The 19,179-nt window shown below is 35.9% G+C and overlaps 1 protein-coding gene and 1 pseudogene across 3 annotated transcripts in view; one reads left to right on the forward strand and one right to left on the reverse strand.

The window, feature by feature from the left end:
• Nucleotides 1-19,179, forward strand: part of LOC148944612 (uncharacterized) — a 43,274-nt gene that overhangs the window by 4,008 nt on the left and 20,087 nt on the right. For all 3 annotated transcript variants that reach the window (XM_089100301.1, XM_089100303.1, XM_089100302.1), the window contains exon 2: nucleotides 2,236-2,444. In XM_089100301.1, coding sequence (XP_088956427.1) covers nucleotides 2,268-2,444 — 177 coding nt within the window. In that variant the 5' untranslated portion in view covers nucleotides 2,236-2,267. The remainder of the gene's footprint in view (nucleotides 1-2,235; nucleotides 2,445-19,179) is intronic.
• On the reverse strand, nucleotides 9,287-10,011 carry LOC148944613 (uncharacterized; annotated as a pseudogene).

The following is a 19,179-nucleotide window of genomic DNA, read 5'->3' on the forward strand; positions in this document are numbered from 1 at the left end:
TCCTTTTAGTTACAGAATTGCTCTGCATACATTTTCACTTTTGCTAGGTAGATTTAACTCAAATAAAGTTTGGTAACAAAAATTGTCTATATTATGCCATATACATAAATTCAAACGTGTATTTATAAGACAGTGGCCATACACACAAAACAAAAACAGAAAAAAAAACAATAAAGCAACAATACAATAAATTTAAGTCACTGCCCCCTGTGCTTCCACAGCAATTCTATGTAAAACATCTTAATGCAATAAGTATAAATTGGTACTAGCGCTATGCTTCTGGTAATGACGCCACTTCTATCGGTGCTCCACTTCCAAGCACAATTTAAGGTGGCTGAGAAACTCTTCATGTGCTGCTACTAGGACTTTTATCTTCGTTCTAGGTCTATTTAAAGTACTCAAAAAACTAGATTAAAGTGTTTTTGCCTCCTACGCCAGTCATAGGTCTGTTGTTTTCTTTAAAAGAAAAAAAGACAATACTACTCAACAAATTTAAGTCACTGCCATCCATGCTTCCACGCCACAACAGAGACAATGCTGTAGCGTTGCCTATAGTAAAGGCCGTACGGCTCCAATGTTTTATTATTATTTTTTTTTTCAGAGGCACTTCATATGAAAGGGGTCGTCGTAGAAACTTCAAAGGGGGCTTATTCGATTGGAAATCGAGAGTTCTAGTGCCCTTTTGAATAGTCGAAAGTGATTGGAGGGCAACTAGCCCCCCCCCCCCCCCCCCACGCCCATCATTCCCCCCAAACACAACCCATCAAAAATTTGAGATAGCCATCTTGTTCAGCGTAGTTGATTTCCAGATAGAAAATATATTTTTGAGGAGGATACTCCCTCACAACCCTCAGGGCAAGGGTTTTAAGTTATGCCCCGGGGGCATATAAGGTTTTTATAGAAGGCGTTGTCGTAGAAACTTAACATAAGTTGGGCGCAAAACCCTTATGCCTTCCCAAGGCGAGAACAAAATTTGCACTTTACTGAAAAAAATACAAATGAATGTGCATTGTCAGTTTAATATACATACTGATATTTAGTATATACATATACTTTGATTTAAGATATCAAAATGTTAAAATTAATTGATTTATTAATGATATAAAAGTAAAAACATTTATATTTTTCAATTTATATTTTTCAAACATTTATAAGATTTCAATAAAAACCATATATGACCCCAGGGCATAACTTATAATCCTTGCCCTGAGGGTTGTGGGGGAGTTTCCTACTCAAAAATATATTTTCTATCTGGAAAGCAACTACGCTGAACAAAATGGCTATCACAAAATTTTTATTGGATGTGTCGGGGGGAAAATGGGCGTGGGGGGGGCTAGTTATCTCCAATATCTTTCGACTATTAAAAGGGGCACTAGCCCTTTGAATTTCCAATCGAATGAGCTTTTTTTGAAGTTTCTGTAACAACGCCTTGTTTAAAAACTTTACTGAAAAAAATACAAATGAATGTGCATTGTCAGTTTAATATACATATATTGAAATTTAGTAATCAAAATGTTAAAATTATTTGATTTATTAAAGTTATAAAAGTAAAAACATTTATATTTTTTTAATTTTTCAAACATTTTTAAGATTTCAATGTAAAACCTTATATGCCCCTAGGGCATAACTTAAAACCCTTGCACTGAAGGCTGTGGGGGAGCATCCTCCTCAAAAAATATTTTCTATCTTTAAATCAACGATCAACAAAAAACATATTTTCTATCTGGAAAGTTATAGTGCCTTTTCTGGATTCGGACGTGATCAGAAGGCAGCTGCACCCCCCCCTTTCCAAAGCCCGTTTTTCCCCAAATTTATGTGATGATAATTTTGAGATAGCCATTTTGTTCAAAATAATCCATAGGTCATATAACAATACTTCCAGGGTTGACACAACCCCCCAGAGATATTGAAAAATGCGGTTAAAACAAAAAAAAAATACTAACACATGGTTTTAAAAGAGTGAAAGAAAATTGAGATTATGGTTAAAATCTACTAGCTTCTTAGTAGTACTTCTTGCAGACGAGTTTACTTTGGATGTTAGCATCCATATGCAATCCAGAAGAAATAACAAATTCTACAGTTGTTAAAGATTAACAGAAACATATGATTAACAGAAAGATTAACAGAAACATATAGAAACATTTTCTGTAAACACATCAAGTCCTTTGTAAAGTATTTCTTATCCTGAAGTAATTTAGCCTAAAAAAAATTAATAGGAAATGTTTTTTATCTTAGATGATGACCAAAAGAGATTTCCAAGTGGTTTTATGTCTGGTTGGAATGGAGATTTCCGAATGGATGTATTCGTAACGCAGTTAGTTTTAATGCTGCTTTGGCTGTTCTTCTTTTTGTTCATGCATTATCTCATGGGGCTCAATAAATTGACGGATTTCCAAACTTCAGTGAAGGGTTTTATTCTTCTTTTCCTGAAGTATGGTGTCAAGGTGAGTATATTTTAATTATTCTACTTCTCTTAAGTGTTTTTATTAGATAGAAAAGCAAGAATGCTCTTAAAAAGTTTCTCAAGGGAGCTGACACCAGATTAATAATGGTGGGTTGTGAACACAAGGATATATTTTAAGATATATTTTCCTAGGTGTTATTGAATAATTTGATTCTCTTATAAAAACAATTTTAATGAAAGGAATAATGAATTTTGCAAAGGTACGATGTTACTAATCAACTTAAAATTATTGATACGTACGTTTAATTGGCAATAAACTGGCGGTGAAGGAGCTGATACCCCACATTAGATTTTGGTCAGACCTGGACATGATTTGGGAGCAATCAGAAATTTTAACTGATTGATTCGTTAGAATAATAAGCTTTTTTCAAGATCAACCTATTGAGGAGGGAGCAGTCCCCCTCATTTACACTATAATTGCAAGAATTCCTCATTGAAATTCTTTTTAAGTCTTGCTTTCTCTTTTCCGTCTAAATTTTAAGCGTGAAATTGTCAAAGGTAATTATCCTGGGTAAATTTTCACCGGGACTAAATTTCCTAGATAATATATCCGTGGGATGGTGGTTAGATACTCTGGGATTGTTTTAAAAATGATAAGACAATAAATTAGTTTTTTTAAACCGACAGTAAGAAGCATCATTAAAACTTAAAACGAACCGAAATTGTTACGTATAGGAAGAGGGTTGCCTCCTCCTCAACAACTTGCTGTTTCCGCTAAAATTTGAGATTTGTTCAAATTCTTTAAGAACGACTCCTGAAACGCAAAGGTCGTTTAATTAGAACAATAAAAAGCATTTTTAAAAGTACTATAAAACTTTAGCGTAAAGAGCGAGGTGTTGAGGAGGAGACAGCCCCTATCTAAACATAATAATTTCTGTTCATTGTAAATTTTTATTTTAAACCTTAATTTTAGTCGAAGATTTTCTTTTCTATTTAATCACAGGCAACGCTATAGCGTTGCATGTAGTAGAGGCTATACGGCTCCGATGTTTTATTATTTATTTGTGTATCTATTATTTTTTTTTTCCAAAGGCACTTCATATAGAAGGGGTTGTCGTAAAAACTTCAAAAGAGCACATTCGATTGGAAATAGTGAGTTCTAGTGCCCTTTTTAAGGATAAAAAGTGATTGAAATGAAACAAACACCCCTTCCACGCCCAGCAATTCCCAAACACATCCAATCAAATTTTGGAATTGCCAAATTATTCTGCGTAGTTGATCTTCAGATATGAATTATTTTTTTAGGACACTTCCATACAGCCCTCAGAGAAAGGGTTGTAAGTTTTGCCCCGGGGGGCATATAAGCTTTTTATAGAAAGCCTTTTCGTAGAAACTTCGAATAGGGCTCATTCAATTGGAAATTCAAAGGGATAGTGCCCTTTTTAGTAGTTGAAAGTGATTGGAGGGCTACTTACCCCCCTGACACTTACATTTTCCCCAGACACATTCAATCAAAATTCTGAGATAGCCATTTTGTTCAACGTGGTTGAAAATTCTGAAAATTACGTCTTTGAGGATGACAACCCCCCCTACAGCACTCGGGGCAAGGGTTGTAGGTCATGCCCTGGGGGCATATAGGGTTCTTATAGAAAGGGTTATCGTAAAAACTTTAAAAAGGGTTCACTTGATCGGAACTTTAAATGGCTTTAAGTGCCCTTTTTAATTGTCGGAAGTACGTAGTGATAGGAAGTACGTAGTCCCAAGTTCAAGGTCACGGGGGAAAACCCAGAAATGTTTTTTGTCAACAGAGACCTTGGGAAAAACCCTAGTTGCAGAACATGTTTATGAACAATTTAAGATTTTGGGAAAACCTAATTAGTTTCTCAACAAGGGAAGATTTTGGGAGAAAACCTAGTTACTTAACTGATTTTTCGGTTTTGCAAGGTTTTTGGGAAAATCTCTATTGAGTAATAGCTATTGTGATAGGTTAATTTTTTCTTGATATAAAGCCGGGACTATGGGGGGAAACCCATGACCTTCTGAAATGTACATATAAGGTGAAAAATCAATAATCATATTATCATTAGTTTGACGATACTAACGGTGTTAATTAGTTTAACGGTGCAGAATAGTTAAGTGAATAAAGAATAAAGTATGTCTCAGAAAAGAAATTTCGATTATAATAATTCTATTGAAAAGATAAGTTTTCATTTTTTACTATGCTTAGTGAATATAAATGGAAGAGAGATAGTTTTATTAAAATTTCATAGCTATTGAATTATCAAGTAAATATCTAGTGGGTAAATATCTAGGACAATTAACAACCAGTGAATAAATTGAAAAATTATGCAAATGTTTTGGTCAAGACCTCTGCTTGAACGTCCTCAGTGCAGAATAAAACTGATAAAAATACAAAAAAAAAACCTTAAAATAAAAGTACAAATTAAAATTGTACGACCTTTTCTCAGTAACGTTGAAAGTGTAATTGAATAATGTGTAATTTTAATTTTACAAGTTCAATTTTACAAGTTCATTTTACGTAAAGGACTCTTAAAGGGTCACGCTTTCACAATTATTTAATTTCTTTATTGGCTCTTTATTGTTCTCGTCTTCATCCTTTCTCCGTGACTAATTAAACGAAAAAAATTCCTAAAAACAAGTTTTTCAAAGAAAAGTAAGGGCCATTTTAAAGTTAAGATCAGCAGATACAAATACCTTTTAAAATTCAAACTCAAAACGACCAGAAATTACTACTAAAGAATAAGTGAAACCCAAAACGAACAGAAATTAAGTAAACAATCATGGCAAAACCATATCAATCAATCAATCAATCAATCAATCATTTTATTAATACTAAACTATATTACAAACGTAAAGAAAAATTATTTAGCCCATAAGGCTTGGCTTGTTGTGGGCCTTACAATACAATAATAAAGTACTAAGACAACCATAAATATTGCTCTAAATCAAACAATATATATGAAATAAAGATTAAAGAGAATAAACAATACCATACAATAAAAAAAAAAAAAAAAAAAAAAAAAAAAAAAAAAAAAAAAAAAAGAATAACGATATATAAGGGAAAAATACAAAAGGAGAAACACTAGGAAAAGAGAAAACAGGGAAAATAAACGAAGGAGAGAGAAATTACTAAACTGGAAATACACGACAAATAACTGCCTTTGCAGACAGAAATAACGGGACATCCGGTGAGATTTAATTCCATAATTGAATTGATTTATAAACAGGAGACCTCTGGGCTGCTGTAGATGAACGTTTGGGCAAAATAAATCTACGAGAAGAACTACGTAGAAAAGTAGAGTACCTACCTGAGCCTGTCCATGAAAAAAATTGCTGTAGAGGCGGTGGAAGTGTACCTAGAAAAGCAGAATGCGCTAAATGAAGATTACTTTTACTCACAATAAGATCCAGCGGAGCTATTCCAGTATCATTATAAAGATCAGAGGAAGGGTAAAGCCGAGTGAGAAGAAAAGTAGCCTTCACTGCCCTATTTTGGGCTCTTTGAAGTGAGCAGAGAAGAGATTTATTAGTATTACCCCAGACAGAGGAGCAATAAGAAAGGTAAGGAAAAATAAAAGCATAATAAAGAGAAAGCATAACATCTGGGGGAAGAAATGAGTTAACCCGGTGCAATATTGAAGACTGGCGGAGGATGAGGGAACGGGTGTGAGTTATTTGAGGCTTAAAAGAGAGAAAACAGTCAAGATACACACCAAGAAATTTCACCATAGCAGCTTGCGGTATAACATCATTCCCATAAGTCAGGATGATTGGCTCCCTTACATCTCTCATACGATAAGGGGTCCTGAAGTGTACAATGGCACTTTTTTCGCTGTTGAGAGTCATACCATTTGACCAGCACCAATCTTTTACTTTATCAAGAAGACCTTGAGCTAGGGAAGTGGCAGATGGCAAGTCCACTGCAGCAATGAAAAAGTTACTGTCATCAGCAAAAAGAATAGGGTGCACAAGGGGATGAAGACCATCAACGAGATCATTAATATAAATTAAAAACAAAAGTGGTCCAAGCACAGAGCCCTGTGGGACACCCTTCAATATAGGCAAAGTAGTGGAAGAATTACCATTAACTGAAACATACTGAGATCTTCCCGACAGATAAGACCTTAACCATTCTAGTGGGACTCCATGCACTCCAAATGAAGATAGTTTAGACAAAAGAACAGAGTGGTCAACCATATCAAAGGCCCTTGAAAAGTCAAGAAATAGACCCAAAACACACAAGCCTTGTCCAGATTAACACGCACAAACTCTGTTGCATCTGAGAGTGCATACGAGGTAGAGAATGTGGGACGAAAACCATACTGATGGTTAGTTATGAGAGAAGTTCCTGCAGTCGTGTTAGTGCTAAAAACAAATGAAGAGAGTCTACAATACACTACTCTTTCAACAAACTTGGAGATGACAGGAAGAAGAGAAATGGGTCTATAATTTGAAATTATAGATAAATCACCTTTTTTATGTAAAGGTAAAACATTAGCAACTTTAAACAAATGAGGGAAAACACCAGAAGAAAGAGAGAGGTTAGTTATGTGTGAGATGGGGTTAGAAACAAACTGACCAATTTTTTTAAGAACATTATTACTCAAACCAAAACCATCAACTGAACGGCTACTTGGAAGCTGGGAAATAATACTATAAATTTCAATATCACTGCATGGGGAAAGGAAAAATGACTTTTCTGCTATTGGAAAACTACTTACTCTACTCTTGGGTTGAATGGGAACTGAGGGAAGAGTGGTGAAATACGAATTGAAGGCATTTGCTGAAGAATTTTTATCCACAATAGATCCATCAGCATTCCTGTAATGACATGGGGGGGACTGTTTGAGTTTCTTGCGAGAAATAGCTTCATTAACAACATTCCAAACCTTACGCAAGTTCCCCTTACACTCATCAATTCGACGCGAAAAATAGAGCTTTTTGGCTGCACGTACTGAAGTCGTAAGTACATTTTTATAATGTTTATACTTCAGAAGATCATCCTGTGTTTTACTTTTACATGCAACCTTGAACAGAGACGCCTTCATATGTGTAGCATTAATCAGACCTATGGACATCCATGGGCATTTGGGTGTAGAATTCCTTGGTCTCTTCCTAAGAGGAAAATGCTTATCCAATAGAGCTCCCATACGACCCACAAATAAACTTGTTGCACATTCAACATCATTAGCTTCAAGAACACTAGACCAATCATTACTCTGAAGACTAAGAATTAAATTATAAATTTCTTTATCTGTAAAAGTTCTAAAAGAAGATTCACCTTGCTTATTCACTGCAATCTCAGTATTAGGTACAAAAAGTGATAGATAAATAGGGAAGTGATCAGACAGATCAGTGAAAACAAGACTAGAAGTAGACTTCAATTTTGGAGAATGAAAAATGAAAGTATTATCTATCAAAGTGGAAGAATTTCTTGTAGGATCAACACGAGAAGGAAAAAAAATTGAAGGAAGTAGCCCAGAAGAAGAAAGCACATCAAACAGATGGTCACATTCGTCACTTGATCCAACATTTAACATATTACAATTAAAATCTCCCAAAACACAAATACGTTTTTTAGAGAAAGTCCCTGCACCAGAAAGCTGATCAAGCAAATCACAGAACAGATGTGTTGGAAAAGGAGGGGGCTTATAAAACAAACAAACAGTATCACATGCAAACTGACTTTTCAGATCAATGACAAAAGAATAAACAGTCCTACTAATGGACACTACTGAATTAAACAAGGATTCAAGGTCATACCGTCTACTGAATTTAATATCAGATTTTATAAATAAAGAAATGCCCCCGGAGCACTTTATTACCACTCTAGGGACATGAATAGCAATATAATCATGCATATCATAAGCTGTTAAATTTTCACTATCAGATAACCATGTTTCTGTTAGACCAATTACATCAAAAGGGCAAGAATTATCAGACGACAAATATGATTTCAGACTATCCCACTTATCTTGTATCCCACGTACTTGAAGAGAGAGAAGGCATGATTTTATCACAAAAATCAATAGTAGTGTGATAATTGCAACTAGAATTAACCATAGATCCAAGAAGAGGGTCAAGTGTGTGGGCCTCTTGTTTGCCAGCACTACTTGGTTGCTCAAAGATAACTGATTTAAGAATAGAAGAATTCAAAAGAAAAGAAAAATCAGCCAGATTTACCACACATAACAAATGCACACAATATCATCACAAATGAACAAAATATCAAACAAACAGGCTGAAATATCAGAGGTTAAATTGAAACTAAAAAAGTTAAACTTTTATGCAACAAAGAAAAGAAAGAGAAGAAAAAAAAAAAGCCTGCAAGACAAAGAAAAATAGCAAGCTACTAAGCTCAAAAAGATTAAAAATAACAAACAATTACAAGGATAAAGGCAAAAACAAAGTAAAGAAAAAGGCAAAACAATAAATAAGCAACCAGAGTAAAGAGTTATAAATGTTTTATGGATATAATTTAAAAAAATAATGTAAAACAACAAAAATCCAACAATAATTAAAAAAATTATAAAATAAAGGGTTAAAAAAAAAAAAAAACAACAAAACAACCGAGCTAAAAGGGGGAAAATGGTTTATTTCAGTCCCGGGAGGGACTTGGACGGGCTTTAGTTGACTGATGGAGAACATCAACTTGAGTTGCCTCTTTCACAGTGATAACCTTTGCCAACAGAAAGCTTGGTGAGTATTTCTCATCCACTAGACCATGTAGACCTCTTCCCAAGCTTTGATTTAGCATAGTTAAGTAGCTGAAGTCTAGGCTTTGTCAGTGACTCAGAAATAAAGACACCAATACTTTGCAAACTTTTCTTTTCTCTAAGAATAAACTGCTGCATTCTTGGACTACAAAATTCCACAACAAGTGGGCGAGATTTCAAACCTGAGCCTTGTTTTCCAATCCTTCTAAAAGAAACGATGTCATTCTTAGTCAAAGGAATACCAGGAAACCTAGTACTGTAAAATCCAAGAAATTTGTTTTCAGAAACTTCTGGATAATGGTTTTCTTTGAAACCAAATAGGATCAGCTGATTTGAAATTTTCATTTGGTCAAACTGATCGCTCAGACGATCCACGTTGAGTTGAATTGGCTTCAGAGATTTCTGCAGCTCTGACAAACCTGAGTCAAGCAAATGAAGAGATGATTCAAGCTTTGACATCCTCAAATCATATTGTTTTAGTGATTTTTCCACAAGCACATCAAAATCCATTTTAAGACTATTATATACTTCTTGTTTAATAATTTCCATGTTGTTAGCATCAAAAGCAGCAGGCAGGTGACTAGAGGCAAGTTTTTTAACAGAGGCCTCAACCAAAGAACCAACCTCATTAGACAGTGCCTCACTGACAACTTCTGCCATAGTAGATTTAAGGTTTTGGTCATTTATTGAATCTGCAATTAGCTTCTGCTTGTTCTTAAGGGTGTTAATGTGTGAGGTGAGCATAGTAATCTGCTCATTAATAGATTCAGCTCCACTGTATTGGATGGAGCAGTCTGATCTCATCTCTCTGTGACTAGGTGGTCTATAGCTCCTTTTAGAGTTGTCACCCATGATGTAGGCTACAGTGAACTCCAAACTAGCTACAAGCCAACAGCAAAAGGCAAGGGATCTTCCGGATGGCACAAGCAATTAGAAAAAGGTTCTAATAAGAGCGAAGCAGAGGTGTAGGCACCAGGCAGAAAAATAAAAAGACTGTACCTGGGGGGTCCCCAAGCGCACCCCAGGGGTTGGGGCTGGTAGGCTTGCCTATCTTTTTCACTGGACTGGTAGGCAGGGTAAACCAGTTCTTCAGAAAAATTCAAGTGTCTCAATGACTGTCTCAATCATCAAAATTAGATCAAAATATCCACAATTATTTTTTAACATTCTTCTTCTCCTTCTTATAAGAAGTAATAATGAATAAATAGATCTTAAACCAATTTTTAAACCAATCTTAAACTAATTTCGTTTCAAGCTTGAATTGCATATTCAATTTAAGTTTCAGCTCTTTTAAGATTTATTTATTAATTTACATTAATATCTATTGTATGTTTGTTTGCATTGATTTTTTATTTAATTTCTATTCGTTATAAGTTTCATTTGTACTTCAATAGGAAATTATTTTTTTCGTCCTAAGCTTGATTTTCATATTCGATCTAAAATTTTTATCTAATGCATTTAGGGCGTGGAAGGGGGGGGGGCCGAGTTGCCCTCTGGTCTCTTTTGACTCTTGTCACAGTGAACAAGAACTTTTAATTTTTAATCTAATGAGTCCTCTTCTAAGTATATACGGGCATCCCTTCCATAAGAACTATATATGCCCCAAGAGCATTACTCATAAGGCCTGCCTCCGGGCCCTGGGGGGTTGCGTGGACAAATGAGTTTTTCTTATCTGACCTTTGAACTATTGTTAATGCAAAATAGTTCAAAAACACTGGGAGGAGTTTTGTTATTTAATTTTTGAACAATTTCCAAAACACTGGCTATCTCAAAATTTTTAGTGGACAGGTTCGAGGAAAAAAGCGTGGGGCGGGGCTAATTTAACTCTCTTGACTCTTAAAAAATAAACTAGAAATTTCAATTTCCAATCAAATGAGCCCTCTATGAGGTTTATACGAGCATATCTTTCATAAGAACCATATATGCCTTTGGGGCATAAATTAGAACGCCTTCCCCTCTGCTCTGGAGGGGGGGGGGCCTATTGACACCAGACTTTTTCTCATCCGACCTTTGAAATATTTTTAACAAAATTCTAATCTCAAAATTTTCATCAGATGGGTTCTGAAAAAGAAAGTATGGAGGGGAGGGGCTAGCTGCCCTTGGATGTCTTTTGACTATTAAAAAGTCAGCTCGAATTTTCAATATTCAATCAAATGAGCCCTCTCTGAAGTTTATACGAGCATCCCTTTCATACGAACAATATATGCCCCAGGGCATAACTTATAGCGCATGCCCTGGGCCCTGAATGGTTGTAACGACACCTGAGTTTTTGTTATCTGACTTCTGAGCAATTTTTAACTGAATGGCTGTCTCGAAATTTTTATTGCCTGCATTTTTGGAAAAAGGAGCGTTGGGGGAGGGCTAGTTGCCCTCAAATCTCTTTTGACTGTAATAAACTGAACTAGAACTTTCAATTTCCAATCAAATGAGCCATCTCTGAATTTTTACGAGCATTTCTTCAATAAGAACTATATATTCTCCCAGCGCATAGCTTACAACACCTGCCCTGAGTTTTCGTTAAATGGTCTTTGAATTGTTTAAAAAAAAAAAGCTATATCACAGTTCTGATCAGATGGTTTTGAGGAAAAACAGCATGGATGGGGGAGGGGGCCTAGGTGCCCTCCAATTTCTTTTCACTTTTAATAAGTGAAGTAAATCTTTCAATCAAATTGTTCGTGATAGCGAACTGTAAGTAAGGAGCGACCCGGCTCAATAGTAACCGAAACGCTAAAAAACGGAATTTTAATACCAATAGATACATCAGAAGAATCATGTTTTTATGCTGATTTCAAATATACAAGTTTCATCATGTTTAGTTTTACCCATAAAAGTTACGTGCTTGAGAAAATTTGCCTTATTTTCGAAAAAAGAGGGAAACAACCCCCCAAAAGTCATAAAACTTTAATAAAATTCACACCATCAGATTCAGCGTATCAGAGAACCCTACTATAGAGGTTTCAAGCTCCTATCTGCAAAAATGTGGAATTTTGTATTTTTTGCCAGAAGAAAGATCACGGATGCGTGTTTTTTTCCCCCAGGGGTAATGGATCGTGTTGATCCAGCAGTCCTAGAATATCCTGATAGGGATCATTTGAACGGAAATTAAAAGTTCTAGTGCCCTTTTTAAGGGACCAAAAAAATTGGATGGCCACTTGGCCCCCTCCCACGCTCATTTTTTCCCGAAGTCACCCAATCAAACTTTCGAGATAGCTATTTTGTTCAGCATAGTTTAAAATTTAATTAATATGTCTTTGAAGATTACTCAATCCCCCACAGTTCCCGGGGGAAGGGCTGCAAGTTATGAGCTTTGCCCATTGTTGACTTATAGTATTGATTATTGGGAAGTATACAGGCATTTTCAGGATGAATTTTTTCTAGTGGGGGTCGGGGTCAGAGTAGGGGCTACGAGGGAGGATATTTCCACGGAGGATATTTCCTAGGGAGAAGGGACATATCTATGAATGAGGCACCAGATTTCCCAGTATTACTTAAAAAACGATCAGAAATTAGATAAAAAAAAACAAGTTTTTTCAACTGAAAATAAGGAGCAACATTAAAACTTAAAACGAACAGAAATTATTACGTATTTTACGTATTTTACGTAATTATTACGGGGGTTCGCCTCCTGGTCAATGCCTCGCTCTTTACACTAAAGCTTTTTTAGTACTTTCAAGAGAACTATCTATCCTTATTAACTGGCCTTTGTGATTTGAGCAAAATTTGAACTGTAGGGTAAAAAGCGAGGTATTGACTTGGGAGTGAACTCCCTAATATACGTAATAAAAGCATAAGAATTTTGTTACGTAAGTAAATTCGTAAGCTACGTCAGATCAAAATTTTGAGAAAGCCAATTAACCAGACAAAGGAAAATTAATATGCAAATTTCGTTTTAATTATTCATGTACGGTGAGCTTTTGCCCTTTTTAATATTCGAAAGTGACTGGAGGGCAACTATCCCCCCTCTCATGCCCACCTTTTCCCAAAACATCCAATCAAAATTTTTAGATAGCCATTTTATTCAACGTAGTTTTAAGTTCTGTAAATTAGGTCTTTGTTGATGAAAACCCCCTCACAGCCCTCAGGGCAAGGGTTGTTGGCTATTCCCTGGGGGCATATAAGGTTTTTATAGAACGTATTGTCCTAGAAAATTCAAAAAGGGTTCATTCGATTAGAAATCGAAATGGCTAGTGCCCTTTTTAATAGTAGAAATTAATTGGAAGGCAACTAACACCCCTTCCTTGCCCAAAAGATTTGGAGGTTTTGGAATGTTTTGGAAATTAGGTTTTTAAGGATGACAACCAGACCCCCCCCCCCCCCCACAATCCTCAGGACAAGGGTTGGAAGTTACGCTCTGGGAGCATGTAAGGTTTTTATAGAAAGTGATGTTGTAAAACCATCAAAAAGGGCTCATTCAATTAAAAATTGAAAGGGATAATGCCTTTTTAATAGTCTAAAGTTATTGAAGGTCAACTAACCCCCCTCTCATGCTCACCATTTCCTCAAACGCATCTAATCAAAATTTTGAGGAATTCATTTTGTTCAAAGTAGTTGAAATTTCTGGAAATTAGGTCTTTTAGGATGATACCCCCCTCAGAGCCCTTAGTGCAAGGGTAGTAAGCTATGTCCTGGGGCCATATAAGGTTTATATAGAAAGTTGTTGTAAAAATTTCAGAAAGAGCTCATTTGTTTGGAAATTGAAATTACTCTTTTTAATAGATGAAAGATAGTGGAGAGCAATTGACCCCCTCTCACGCCCACCATATCCCCAAACACATTCAATCAAAGTATAGAGATAGCCACTTTGTTCAACGTAGTTGAAAGTTCTGAAAATTATGTATTTTAGGATGACAAACCCCCCAGAGTCCCCAGGGTAAAGGTTGTAAATTATGCCCTGAGAACATATAAGATTCTTATAGATTGAGTTCCGTAAAAACTTCAAAATGGGGTCATTCAATTGAGAATTGAGAGGGCTAGTGCTCTTTTTATTATTTGAAAGTGGTTGGGGGGTAGCTACCCACCCTCTCACGCGCAAATGAATAGGAAAATTTTCAGATGGCTATTGTGTTCAACGTAGTAGAAAGTTCAGGAAATTAGGTCTTTGAGGATGATCAAAATAGCGTATGTGTATCCAAGCTATCAAAGAAAGTAAACAGATTTTTTCGCGAATGGTATCACATTTTCCATTTCAGGTCAACTAGAGGAGGTATGAAACTAAATTAAACACTACTTTTTGTTTCCAGATTTTTAAAGGGGTATATGTTGTTAAAAATTGGAGAACATTTTTCTCCAGCATACAAATAGCAGGCTAAACTTTATATTCTTAAGAAAAACAAAAGATCTGAAGTACTATTTTCTTTTTCCCTGAAAAGACTATGTCAATATAAAACAAACAGAAATTAATTAAAACACTTTTTCTACAAGAAAACAACCCTATTAAGGAAAAAATGAGCAAAAATAGAATCAAATAATCTACCAAGCGTGAAACTACCACAAATCAGCCTTAATAAATAAATGAAACCCAAAACGAAAAAAAATTACACTCAAACACAAAACGAGAAGAAATTAACATAAGTTTGGCTCAAAACCCCTATGCCTTCCCAAGACCAGAACATAATTTGCATTTTACTTAAAAAAAATACAAATGAATGTGTATTGCTGTTTAATATACATAAACTGATATTTAGTAATCAAAATGTTAACATCATTTGATTTATTAAAGTTATAAAAGTGAAAACGTTTATTTTTTTTCTCAGCAAAGTGTAAATCATGTTCTTGCCTTGGGAAGGCATAGGGCTTTTGAGCCCAACTTATGTTGATTTCTGCCTACCAATCTCTTTTGACGCTCAAAAACTGATTTAAGAATTTGTATTTACAATCAGATGAGCCCTGTCTGAAGTCTATGCGAGCATCCCTTTCGGATGCTCGCATATGAAACCTCCAGGGTCAATACGATCCCCCATGGCTAGGGGGTAGGCATTGCAAGTTATGCACTGGGCATATATAGTTCTTATTTAAGGGATGTTCGCGCAAACTTCAGACAGGGCTCAACTGATTGTAAATACAAATTCCTAAATCAGTTTTGAGTGTCAAAAGAGATTGGTGGCAACTAGCCCCCCTCCCCAAGCACCTTTTCCCCAAATTTATCATGTGAAAATTTTGAGATACATATTCGGTTAAAAATAGTTCAAAAGTCACATAACAAAAACTCAGGAGTCAGCGCAGCCCCCCGGGCCCGGGGCAGGCGCTGTAAGTTATGCCCCAGGAGCATATATGGTTCGTATGAAAGGGTTGCTCGTAAAATTCATAGTGTTTTATATGAATGGAAATCGAAAGTTCTAGCTCACTCTTTAACATTGTTCTACTTAATTAACCAATTCTAATACTTAGAATTATCTATCTCTTACTTAAATAGCTACAAAGTTCTGCAAAATTAGTCTGCCTTTTTTTATTATCATTATGGAGAAAATAGAATTCAAAGACAAGCGAGAATTGGATTTAGGATTGGTTGGTAGACCGTGGTCACCTTCAGGGAGTAGGGGTTATGCACTTCCAATGGATGTTGTTTTCACCCCAAATAAGATTATGACTACTGCTCGTTTCGCTGATGGTAAAAGTATCAATTTCTTAACTTAAAATTATCATTCTCTTACATAAGTGGCTACCCAGTTCTGCAAAATTAGTCTGCCTTTTTTATTATAATTATGGAGAAAATAGAATTCAAAGACAAGCGAGAATTAGATTAAGGATTGGTTGGTAGACCGTGGTCGCCTTCAGGGAGTAGGGGTTATGCACTTCTAATGGATGTTGTTTTCACTAGTCCCCCAAGCCGCGCCACGCCAAAATGACGGCGGCGAATGTGTGATTCATTATCGGCGGCGGCGTGCCACCAGGGGTGCCTAATTTTTTTTGGGGGCGCGCCCCGGTTTTTCGCCGGGCGGCGCGCCATGGCGCGCCGATTTTTCTGATTAAAAATAATAATAAAATTCCACTTCACCAAGCACGTTCAACCTCGATTTTAGTAAGGATTATTAAATGGTTGGCTAAAGACATACAAGAACAATATGACAAAACAGGAATTTTTTGGGCCGTGCCGAAAGTGTTTATGTTCACCGTCGATCAGACCAAGTAGAATTCTCATTTTTAGCCACTAGACCCAGGGAAACGTATGTTGTGTTTATGTTTAACATCGCATTGTTCCTATAAAATCCCGTGTTTAGTCATTCTTGTTAATGATTTGGGCTAATGTGCGTATAACTTTCAAAGTTTGAAGTTCAAACATCTTCTGTTCATCAAATACATACTAAAAGGAAGTGAAAAAAAAAACAAATAACAACATCGAAAAAACATTGTATACAAATCAGATACCATGGCTTAACAACACCAACAACTTTAAATCAGGGGTTACATCACTACAGTTACAATTGATGTAACAAAAGTCAGTTTGTTCACTCTGCCTGGAGCCATTGATATTTTTGCAGTCACTATCAGTCCTGTCGTGCTAAAAAGCCATTTAGCTGGGGCATATGTGGCTGATACAGCCAGAACTTGACGATCGTAAACTGCCACTCGCGGGATCTGATACTAGTACTGGACCTTGGGGTCCCACAGAATGCCGCAAATGGGCTTCTTCTTAGTATCTGCTAAAATAAGTTGTTTTATAAGGGAGAGCAAACCTGCACCTTCACCATTGGGCTCCTGCGCACTACACTACAGGAGGAACTAAACTGCACCTTTACCATCTTTTCCTATCAACAGGGAATAACCCTCCGAAATTCTTTTCTGAAAGAAGTGGTCAATATATAACGTTTTAAGTCAAAGTTTAAGGCTACTTCAACTTCAGTGTGCTCTGCTAACTGTGCAAAAAATGTAATTCATTTCTATAGATATATTTCTATACTAGCTCTAGATAATCTACCTAGCGGGAAACTACCGCAAATCAGCATCGATAAATAAATGAAACCCAAGACGAACAAAAATAACAATAAATAACTGAGTCAAACTCAAAACGAGCAGAAATTATCATAAGTTGGGCTCAAAATCCCTATCCCTTCCCAAAAACAGAACTTAATATTCACTTTACTGAAAAATATAACTGTTTTTACTTTTATAAGTTCAATAAATCAAATAATATTAACATTTTGATTACTAAATATCAGTAAATGTATATTAAACTGACAATGCATATTCATTTGTATTTTTGTCAGTAAAGTACAACTTATGTTCTTGCCTTGGAAAGGCATAGGGGTTTTGAGCCCTATTTATGTTAATTTCTTCTCATTTTGAGTTTGACTCGGGTATTTATTGAAATTTCTGTTCGTTTTGGGTGTCATTTATTGATCGATGCTAAGTTGCGGTAGTTTCACGGTTTGTAGATTATTTGACTTTAATTTTGCTCATTTTTGGTTTAATGGAGTTCTTTACTTTTCTTTGAAAAACTAATTTTTTGTAAACATTTTGTTTAATTAATTTCTGTTCGTTTTATATTGACAGTCTTTTCAGGGAAAAAGAAAATCATACTTCAAATCTTTTCGTTTTTTTTTAGAATTTATAGTTTGGCCTGCTATTTGTATGCTTGAAAAATTTTTCAGCGAAATTTAACAACATAGACCCTTATAAAAATCTACTACTACTACTACTACTAACAACTCACCGCAGCACCTAGCCGCCTGAGGCCAACACAGCTACGCACGCTCCTCCTCCACCCCAATCTATTCAAATCCTCCTTTTTTACACCCTCCCACGAAGTTCCCATTTCCTTTATATCTTTCTTTATGACGTCCTCCCATCCCAGACGGGGACTACCTGCTTTCTGTTTAGCCCTAGATGGTTGGCCGAAAAGAACAATCTTCGGCAATCTGTCATCCTTCATCCGCACAACATGCCCTAACCACCTCAACCTTTCTTTCATTATAGACCTAGAAAGCGGTATTGAACCACATTTCTCGTATAGCCTATTGTTTGAAATACGGTCAGTCAGCCGGGTACCCAGAACAATCCTTAAGCAATTTCTCTGGAAAACATCTAGCAAATTTTCATCCGCTTTTCGGAGCCTCCATGCTTCAGAGTCATATTTGACCACTGTCATCACTGTAGCTTCTAAGATTCTAATCTTGGTTTGCAGACTTATCTTCCTATTCTTCCAGACTTTTTTTAATTATGAAAAAACACCCTGAGCCTTGGCTATTCTATTTTTAACATCTTCACTGCTCCGACCATCTTTACTAATAATACTACCAAGGTAAGTGAAACTGCCCACCTGATCAATCTTTTCATTACCCAACGTCACCTTTTCATCTTCACTTATTCCTAGCCTTAGTGACTTAGTCTTCCTAACCTTAATTTTCAAACCAATACTAGCACCCTGAACCTCTAAAACTTCATTCATTTTGCTCACACTTTCATCTAGGATGCTTAAATCATCAGCATAATCTAAGTTCAGGAGACTTTTTCCTCCCCATTTGATTCCGTGGTTTCCCATTGCCTTTCCTGTGCTCCTTAAGACAAAGTCCATCAAAATAACCTGTTCAGTGGGGTATAGAACACAGCCCTGCCTAAATCTTGAATCAACGCAAAACCAGATGGTAAACTTGTATCATACGTTAACTTCAGCTGTGTTGTTCTCGCACATAGCACTAAACCATTTAATGTATTTTTCCGGTATACCATACAAGGATAAAACCTTTGCTAAAGTTCTTCTATCAACAGAATCGAACGCTTGCTCGTAATCTATAAAACTGAGGACCAAAGGTGTTTAAAAACTTAGGCACTTCTCAATTATTAACCTAAGAGTGAAAATTTGGTCAACACACCCTCTATCTTTGCTAAAACCGCACAGTCCTTCTCATAAAACTTTGTCTACAGCACCTCTAAGTCTCAAAAGTATCATACTGATAAGTAATATACTGCCTACAAAGACCAGGTGAATGTCTGGATAATTACCACACTCACTTTTATCAACTTTCTTAAACAGTGTGTTAATTAGGCTTTTCCTAAAATCGTTATATCCTTCCCCTTTTTTAAAAATCCTATTCAGAATCT

Source organism: Artemia sp. Qi Xiang Cuo, chromosome 14 (assembly GCF_049724085.1).
Source record: "Artemia sp. Qi Xiang Cuo chromosome 14, ASM4972408v1, whole genome shotgun sequence".
Lineage (NCBI taxonomy): Eukaryota > Metazoa > Arthropoda > Branchiopoda > Anostraca > Artemiidae > Artemia > Artemia sp. Qi Xiang Cuo.